General features: G+C 45.2%; 1 protein-coding gene across 1 annotated transcript; it reads right to left on the bottom strand.

The window, feature by feature from the left end:
• Window positions 1-4,670: 4,670 nt before the first annotated feature.
• On the bottom strand, window positions 4,671-9,668 carry LOC101781438 (putative F-box/LRR-repeat protein At4g15060). The gene is made up of 5 exons (XM_004978874.3): window positions 9,535-9,668; window positions 8,514-9,444; window positions 7,860-8,015; window positions 7,601-7,775; window positions 4,671-5,194 (listed from the first exon to the last, which is right to left on the bottom strand). The coding sequence occupies exons 2-5, from the start codon at window positions 9,414-9,416 to the stop codon at window positions 5,070-5,072; spliced, it is 1,359 nt and encodes a 452-aa protein (XP_004978931.1). The 5' UTR covers window positions 9,417-9,444; window positions 9,535-9,668; the 3' UTR covers window positions 4,671-5,069.
• Window positions 9,669-9,928: the final 260 nt, after the last annotated feature.

Here is a 9,928-nt window from a genome sequence, read left to right as displayed (position 1 = left end):
ACATCCAAATCCAATTTCCCCGTATCTGGTATAACCAAATAATTGTTCTCAAGATAAAGATATCAACAGCATTTGTCCGTTTAGTTTGAGTTCATGAATAATCTCCATACATCGCATTTTGATCCATGGTGCCAGTATATTGGTTCATTCATTCCTATGTTGGCAATAATTGTTGTTGGCTTGTTGCCCATGCTACACACACACGAATTAGTTAAATTTATTACTTGTAAAACTCAGTTTGTTTCTTTGTTCTCCAATTTCATACACAGGGTTTTGGCAAGAGAAAGTCTGTGAAATATGAGCGCAGTGCAAGCTGCTTCCATTGCTTTAGCAGCTGGATTGTTGAAGGTTGCAGCCAGCAAGATAGGTCCACCGATAACCAATGAGTTTGCCTGCATAAAGGGTGTGACCAAAGATCTTTCATTGCTCCGAGACATACATGGGGAAATTTCAAGTTGGCTGCAAAAAGTCCATGGCGGAGCAATAGATAATGATCCATCACTTCGTTGGGTAATAAAACTTAAAAATATTGCTGATGATATTTGTGAATTACTACATGAAGTCCACCTAGAGGCTGAGAGAAACAAGACCGGAAGCGGTGGTGAAAAGTACTATGCCATAGCAGACTGCTTTACGGCAAAACCAAAGTTGTTTATGTATCGATGCAAGATCGCTCACAGGATAAAGGAAATCAAGCTGAGATATGCCTCAATTGTTAAGCAAAGAAGCGACACCAAAGCTATACTGACTAATTGTGAGGTTAGAAATATGAGAGCTGGGGAGCCGCCTTTGTTGACTAATGTTGAGGAGGCAGAAATATTGCAGAGTGATCAGAATGATGACATCATATGCGAACCTTTAGAATCTAACGAAGGAGATGATGGCTGGATCGTAGTCACCAAAAATCAGGATCAATCGGTGCCAGCCTCGCCAACGCTGGCAGGGGGGCATGGAGCATCGCTGGAAGAAGACTTCGTCGACATGTACCACGTGGAAAGCGACGCCGCTCAGGGAGGCACCACCACGACGGAGCTCACCGCGCCGGCTGTGACAACGAAGGAGAACGCAGCCCCTGTTGCCCAGCCGGGCAACCCATCGCTCAGCTCCCTCTTTGTCACCCCGGGGCCGGCGCTGCTGTAGGCCAAAGCACCAAGCTGCGCTCCTGATGCGGCGCACAACGGAGCGCCCAACATGACGCTGCCGATGCCAGCGCAACAAAATATATGTCGTAAGCTTGGCATTCAGAATGCCATCGAGGCTGCCCTGCAGGAATTCCTAGCTAGCGATGTTCCAGGGTCCACTGCCGCAGGACATCATCGCGGCGTTCACGGTCATCTTCAACCTGGAAGACATTGATGCTCTCGACGCATTGGCAGCCGTTGTAGGGGATGGTATCGCTGATTTGCAGGACGGCGCACTCAACCTGCAAGCTGAAGCACAGCAGGCGGAAACCTGAACTGAACCGTCTAACCCAGTTTGGCGTCCTTTTCAAATTCATCATGGTTAATTCAGCTCAAGAACTTTACTTTTTTTTTCTAGAATACGCAGGAGAGCTGCGTATCTTTGTATTAAGAAGAAGAGAACGTTTGAAATGTTACAGCGCGGGCCAACCGGGCACACGCACACTGTTTGAACAACGGTGGCAACGCATCCACCGAACCAGTACAACCATAGCAGCAAAGCATCCGCCCAAAGCAACCAACAACGGCGGCAAAACATCCGCCCGAAACAACTAACGACGGTGGTAAAGCATCCACCCGAAGCAACCAACAACGATGGCAAAGCATCCGCCAGAGAAGAGGGGGGCGGCAAAGCATCCGCCAGACGACGACGACCCAAGCAACCTGGGCGAGGTGGACGAATCGAAGCGAAGGCAGACACCCGGCCGGAGATGACTGGGGCCGGCGTTCAGCAACGATCCCTGCAATGACGGCAGCAAGAACCCGCTGAGCTTCCAAGACGACTCCTCAAGGGAGGGGGCGACGCCACAGGTGCCGTCGTCATCCGACCAACACGGTCAAGGCTTTCACCCGGAAACTCACCGTAGGGAAGGGAACAAGGGGGAATGAATGACGCCTTCAAGAAGGGAAGTGGCGCCCGGGGTCATCGCCGTTATTGACCCGCAAGCAGGCACAAGGCTTTCGCCTACACCCCGTTCCTTCCCTAGAAATCACCGCCGCCACCAGGAGCACGGGGACCACCGAGCGCCAAGGAGCCGAAGAATGCCGCCACATAGCCAGTTGTCCGGTCCCCCGCTGGCGGAAGCTAGCGCAGCCACCAGAGAGGGGGGCGGCCACCCGGCCTGCAGCTCCCCGCCATCACTGCCCTCGTTGCTCGCCTCTGCCGAGCAGCACCACGTTTGGCTCCTCGGCTCCCGCCGGCCGCGGCCTCCTCCTCGACAGTGCCAGGAAGGCCTCCATGGCTGCAACCGCCGCCGCCACCTGCTCCCCTTTCGCCGCTGCCTGCTCTCACCATCTTGCCACCGCATGCCGCGCCACTCGCCCGCAGCCCCCTTCTCCCCGCAGATCAGGCATCTGGATGGCCGGATCGTATTGGCGCGCGCAGCCCGAGCGAGGAAGATGCCCCACCACCAGTGTTATAGGGGCCCGCGCGGGCTTCCGGCAGCCCCTCTGGTGGCGGCAGGGGAGGGGAGGAGAGGGAGGGGGCGGCGGAGGCCGAGGTTGCGGGTGCCGCCCGTGTCGCCCGAGCGGGGACGACAAGGGGGCCTCCTCACCTCGCTTAGAGCTTTAGAGCCAGCAAATGAATCGGAGTAGCATGGCAATGCTCTAGAACTTAGCTCAATAGCTTTAGAGCTTAGCCCAAGAACTTTACATCAGAGCAGCATGGCAACTGCTCCAGATTTCATTTCCATTTCGTAAAAAACTTCAATCGGGTTGTAACCCTAAAGGCAGAACTCCCATGGCCACACCTAAGAACATTTGTGCATGTTGTTTTATCTACTGCTTCATTTTCTACCACTTCGCGACTTAGGGGGTGTTTGGATCTTTAGTCCGGACTAAAATTCATGTCACATCGAATATTCGGAGGTTAATTAGGACTAAATATGAGCTAATTATAAAACTAATTACACAGAAGGAGGCTAATTCACGCGATGAATCTATTAAGCCTAATTAATCCATCATTAGCACATATTTACTGTAGCATCACATTGTCAAATCATGGACTAATTAGGTTTAATAGATTCATCTTGCAAATTAGTCTGCATCTGTGCAATTGGTTTTATAATTAATCTATGTTTAATACTCTTAATTAGTATCTAAATATTTGATGTGATAGGAATTTTAGAAGGGACTAAAGAAACAAACACCCCCTTACGCTGTCGACGGGAGGAGGATAGTGCACGGAGTCCGGCCGACGCTGATCTTGATGCATAATATATCACATATTTAAAAAACTAATCATCATTAATATAATTATATACATTGTTTTTATCCGTAGCAACGTACGGTCGGTATAGATAAAAGAAGAAAAACACAATATATGATAGAGTTATAAAAAATAATCTAGTAGTGTCAAGTAGCCCAATACATTATGGACACTATTTCTCTACGTAATTACTACTCTATATCTCTCGAAGTAATGAGTTCGCTGGCTTCCATGCATACCTGGCCGCACAATCCTGCACGTTTGTGTCGAGGATATCATGCAGGCAAGCAGGCCGGAGAGGCAAAATCTACCTACCGTGGGATTAGGTTACGACGGTTGAGATTAATTAATGAAGGAAAATCCCCACATGCGGCAGAGTTAAACTGTTTCAACGTACAGCTGCACACGGCTGAGATTCTTCTAACCGCAAAGTCAAACACGTAGAGCTGTTACGGGCCGGACTCCGATCCATTTCTTGACGTAATTAACATGTGGCTCTAGCTAAACACGATCTGCACTACTAGATGAATTGTCTGCCTTCCATGCATGCAGGCTGGCCTTGCCCCCAATCTACGTCGTGGGAAATCTAACGGTGGTAGCTAGACGCCAGTAAGCAGCATAGAAGAGGCAAAGGGCAAAATGATTTCTCGATACATGCTGAAGAGGATCGGAAATAAGGAATCAGATCGAGTAAATGGAAGAGGAGGAAGAGGACGAGTTCGTGGAGTGTCGTTTCCGTCCAAGCTTCTGTATTGGAGTTATCAGCAATTGACGGCCGGCCATCTGCCGTGCACGTCGCTAGCTGATGTTGAGCCACAAACAGCACACGTACGTCTTTCTCATGCTCCCGGCCTCCATCTTCTTCCTCCACTACAGTGTCTCGTCTCTGTCCTGCTCTTGAATCTTGATCTCCTCCTCCCACATTTGGCGGCTCACACTTCTGCATCCGCAACCGCTATCACAACAAGGCAGGAATACATGTGTGGGAACGAGAAACACGCAAATCAAAAATAGAACTTCATCGGTATCATCACTTCGTTTCCTCCTGAAAGGGTGAAACCGAGACGATTAAGGTTTCTTCTCTAGATGCAATTGTACTCCCATTCTGACAAAGATCGTGGAAATCGGAACCGATGCCAAAACAAAAGATGGTGCATGAATCGATACGAGGGACGCCTAGGGTCGTTAAGACTTAAGAACCTGCATGTATTCCTTCAAGAGAATTGCACAAGTAGCTAGTACACTAAGGCTACCAAGTCGGATCAACATAGAACAGGATAATATAAGCAACAAAGCAAAAATCACATAAAAAGTTGCAGTCAGCGATACATCCAAGGTATGCACAAACTGAGATGAGTTAATTTGAGAGCGCTACACAGGCTCCTTACTCCCGATCGAGACATTAGAAGAAAGCAAATGCAATGCATTCAGCGAGGTGATGATCAGCCAAGACCGAAAGCAATTGCCGCAAAGCTGTAGGTAAACTGGACCCAATTAGGCCCTTCAACTCCTTATTATATTACTGTCTTTTGAACTTTCAGAAAAGGCAACCAGAGGAAACCTTATCCTCTAAAATCACAAACCTTATCCTCTAAAATCACAAACCTTATATGTATTCTTCACAAGGCACGTGTGAGGCTGTCAGTAGATCTATCCATCAAAGGCTCAACTCTTTGCACCAATCACCATGGAAACAAATGTCCCAGAAAGTAGATGTCGTCGTCGTTTTCATCTACGTTGTTGTTGGTTGGATAGACCAGGCTGGGCATATCTTCTTCTTTGTCAATATAATTGTCTGCTCTCCAGCCTGTTTGTTTCAACCAAAAAAAATGTCTCAGTAAGCTGTCAGGTCTCCCAACTGAACGAAATGGATATTTTCAAGTGCTTGGCAATGCACATTCAGCATTATCTACAGAGCTTATCTCAAAGAAGGGCATGATCCAGCTGTAGCAAACTGGGATATTGCAAGTGCTCACATCAAGATTAGAAATGTAAATGCAATAGAAACAGGGAACTATCCCGAAATGAAGCTCTAAGATGGAACATACTATTACTATCAGTCAACCCCTCCCCAGCCCAAAAACCAAATTGGAACTACAGAAGATTGAGTGCCCTCAGCTGGACCTTCTTAGCCGCATCAAGGTAACAGGCAGCAACCTCAGAAAACAGAGCATAAATGGAGTGGATTTGGTACTTTGGAGATCAGAACACAAGCTACTTTATACAACAGTAACCTGTAGGAAGAGGAACATTCAAACAGCAACGGTTGAGAATGGAAGAAATCAACTTCACACGCACAATGACAATGATTAAGTGAACACTTTGTTATCGGAGTGCATGAGCAATTACAAACAGTAACATGTTATAATATTTTCTTGCTTTTTCATAATGTTTTACAAGATGAAATTATATATTTAGCTAATTACCTCCAGTCCTGTCACACTGTGAGCTTTAGATTATTGTAGAGCAGGCAAACAAGAGCACAAACTCCTACCCAAAACGACAATAAATCTTGAAATTATATGGATTTGTTTTGATAATGACATATGTATTTCGCAAAAGAATACATATGATGTACTGATTCAAAAGCAACAACAGAGTGCATATATGAAATTAAACACATGAAAGCACAGCTTTATCATTCAAGAATTAGTCTTCACCTTTGAGACAAGATCCTAAAACAACTTGAGATCATGCCAGGAGTCCACAACAAGTAGCATTTCACTTAAACATCAAGATATAGATCAAATATTAACTAATTACGATGGTCATTTCTGCTGCAGTCAAAGGCAAAAAAGCTGTGCTTAAGGTATTAGCTTGTTAAATTTCATTAGGTACAGGATGCATGCAAAACAACCTGTCGAGAAATAGTGTGAAGAAGTAAAACAAAAGACAACCACAATGAAATGGATAGCACCATACAAGAATGAGCTAATACTTCAACAGTAACCACTACAGAAATTTAGTTTTCGCTGTTTCTCCAACTCCTAAATGGATAGCAAGAATTCAGAACTCCTAACCATCAACATGTAATTCCTATGTTTGGTTATGCATGGAGCTTTGGCTCCCTGCTTCTTCTCCATGGTTTTGTGAAAAACTCTTGTGTTCTTTTCTACATAAGCAAGAGCTTATTGACTAGTTAGGAGAAAGTTAGTATTTGCCTTACAACCAGATTTGGAAGCTACTGCGGTACTGCCATACTGGGTACAGCCAACCTATTGTTCGTGGTCTTAAAATTAAGATGCATTTGGTGTAATTATATACATATTACAAAGGATTACAAAAGCCAGGCAACTTTAATATGCATTTGGTAAAAGTTACTACTAAGACAATGAATAAAGCTAAATGCAGTACCAAGAAACAGCACTAAAGTAGTTCTAACCAGTCAGTTGTCACTAATGCGATTTAATTCTGAGATGTGAATTATAAGGATGGAACAAGATATGTTTCTGTAGAATGCATGTATCTCCCCCAGTTTTTACACTTCTCTTCTTGGCATTATAAAAGTATACTAAATTTTTGGTTCTCAAAAAACATATAAGATATTCATTCAAAGTATCAATAAAATTGAATTAGATAAACCCACATAACTGGTGGATGATATATTTTTATTAGCTGTGCTTCATAAGACATCTGCGAATCTAAGCCATCGCAGGTCAAGTTCATTTTTTTAACCATCTCTAAATAGAATAACAGAAAAAATATGTAGAACTTTTGTCTGATATATAATAGCAGACCATGCCAGTTTGTACTTGAGCTCGGTGGTAGTATATAAAAATTGTTAACATAGAATCAGATGTTACAAGTGCAGTACATGTTCTTTTCTATTTTCTCTTGATGATGTCAAAATCCCTATCGTTACTTTCTCATGACCATGGAAAAAATTTGCAATAAGTGCCACAAGTCAAATAATGATAGTGACTTGGAAAAGTCTAAGTAATCAGTGCATGCCTATTGTATTAGTGGTACACTGCAATTCAACACAACTAAGACACATCTATGCAGCTATGCGGATTGTGGAATGTGGATGCTAGATAATGGTTGAGTCCAACGTTAATGCATAAAATTGGTTTTAGGGTTTTTACATGCGAGGAATTCCTACCTTTTGTGTTCAACAAACATGAAAGTTCCTAAATTTTATTCACCTTTGGGCAGATATATGCAAGCTGAAATAATATAAATAAAGTTGAGTGGCTGTCAATAGCCAACTTACAAGAAGAGTAAGATGAACCATTTGGTTCCTGGATTTTAATCAGATCAACAGGTATGCCATAGTGTGACTTCAAAAAATTCTGAGCACTTTCTTCAACCTCTCGACGTTCACCTTCAACTATTTTAAGGTGTGCGAACGCATAGTGGTTCTCTGGATTTTGGCTTCCTTCAGGAACCTAAAGAAATTTATAAAAGATCAAATATGTACACACAGTTACTTTAGTGGACATGCAGTTATCAAGTATAAAGAAAATATATACCTTATAAAGTTGAAGAGTGAGCTTCTCGAGAACTGGTGAGTGCTGGAGAAGGAAAACTACAGAAGAGGGGTCAACAGCCACAGACCATCCAAAAAGTAACAATGTCTTCAACTTGCTAAATGTAGGGCAGAATATCAAATCCCTTTTGAAAATAAACTGGACAAGAGAAGAGGAGCAGATCAAACTCTGGTTAGTTAATAGAACGATGCTATTAAAAAAAGTATATGTAAGTTTAATAGATATTTGCAGTTTGAAAGTAGCTATGGAAGGGTATGAGAGCATATTTAATCCATGTTGTATTTTGAAGTATATCTACATCTAGTCAGGACAATACAGTGAATGCAAGCTCCAACTATTGCAGAAATCAGCACGAACTAATCATATTCGGTCTTACATTTTTCATCCACATGATGCCTAATGCTCTAGATACATAAGCCACATTACATGAATAATACAACTATAATTGTCAAAAGATCATTAAGTAGGACATACTGGCTGAAATATCCAAGGAAACAAATGGTGATAAGAGGTGTAAGCTGTTAAGTGTGAAAGACCATAAGGAACCAAATGGTTTATTCATGTATAACGAGGTATATAAATTCTAGAGGTAAAAATGTGGACAGCAAAGATAGGAGTTAAGAAGCACAAACGTACCACATTTAGTTCAGCTATCAACTTCAAATCGGTGGCATTAGATAGCCCTCTGAGAAGGACACACCTCTCGGGGCCATCAGGACAGTCATGACAACCCTTACAAGTATCCTTGCCACAATTTCCCGAGCTGCTATTGTCACAACGGTCATCGCATTCCGCGCCAAGTGCTACATGTGCTGTTTCCAGCAATGGCATACTTTCAAGTACTGGAGTCCGGCCCGCAAAACCCTTTAGATGTAGTGAGACTAGACTTGGGATAGAAATCTGTATGCGCAGGCCAGGACCAAAGACGTTATCATTAACGATAAGGTGGCGTAGGGATTGAGATGAGATCTTACGGGCCACAATGATGCACTCTGTGATCTTCAGATCCTTCAACGCAGGATATCTTGATAAATCCAGGGCACGATCATCCAATTGTACACCGCTGAGCTCCAGGACTGTCAGGTGCTGCGAGATGAGAGGAGCGCTGTCAAGCTCGAAGTGCTTATTTTCCTTGTGGATGATGACACGGAGCACCCGAGCTTTGTGCCTCAAGGCATATCGGATCCACGTCCCAACGTACTTAAACGGCCTCTTTTTGCCAAGGACACCCCACCCGAGGTACCTAGAGTAGTTGATCTCGCATATGTCCATAGGCTCGCTGTCGCGGAGGAGCAGCAGATGGTTGACGAATTCGTGCATATCCCGGTAGTCCCAAAACCTGTTCTCGGCGTCCGAGATGCGCAGGGCAGGCGTGGACTTCCAGAGGTCGCGCCAGCGGCGCGCGAGCAGGCACGTCGGCACGATTTCGTCGGAGGGAAGGAAGGAGAGCACGTGCTGGAGGATCTCGTCAGGGAGCGCGCCCAGGAGGTCCTGGTCCTCCCCGCTCGTCTCAGCCGCCGTCTCGAACCGGTGAGGCATTCCGTCGAACAGGTGGCGTGTATCGGCGCTGCGGAGACGAAACCAAAACGTGATCAGAGACTGAGGGCATAGGGCCGTGAGCGGGAGACGGAAGACAGATAAGTAAGCGCCGGCTCACCTCGCTTGTCGGAATCTCAACTCCGCGGCTGCCGCAGCAGCAGCAGCCGGCGACGGGGACGGAAGGCGACGGCTCAGCGGCCGGAGAGGATTAGCGGTTAGCGCGCCGCCCTGGAGTCGACGGAACTCGGAAGAGAACCCTTGTACTTCCCGTGTTCACCGAAGTTAAACCTAGCGCAAGGAGTGGGCCTTTGTTCGTTCTCTGGTGGGCTAGCAATTCAACCCATCCAACACAGAACCGGACGAGTGGGCCTAAGTAGATTGCAGAAGCGGGCAGAAGAAGAGTAGCTTTTTTGACGTTAGGCCTTAGTTTTCCAAACTTTGGGGTGCCAAAATTACTGTAGCAATACTGTAGCGTTTCGTTTGTATTTGTGAATTATTGTCCAAATATTGAC

The sequence above is a fragment of the Setaria italica genome, chromosome VIII (assembly GCF_000263155.2).
Source record: "Setaria italica strain Yugu1 chromosome VIII, Setaria_italica_v2.0, whole genome shotgun sequence".
Lineage (NCBI taxonomy): Eukaryota > Viridiplantae > Streptophyta > Magnoliopsida > Poales > Poaceae > Setaria > Setaria italica.
This window is presented reverse-complemented; position numbering and strand designations above follow the sequence as displayed.

Coding starts and splice junctions, on each gene's coding strand:
- LOC101781438 (XM_004978874.3), bottom strand. CDS start 9,416: ATGCCTCACCGGTTCGAGACGGCGGCTGAGACGAGCGGGGAGGACCAG. Junction 7,776..7,859: donor TCACTCTTCAACTTTATAAG/GTATATATTTTC, acceptor AAATTTCTTTAG/GTTCCTGAAGGAAGCCAAAA. Junction 5,195..7,600: donor TGGTTCATCTTACTCTTCTT/GTAAGTTGGCTA, acceptor TGAAACAAACAG/GCTGGAGAGCAGACAATTAT.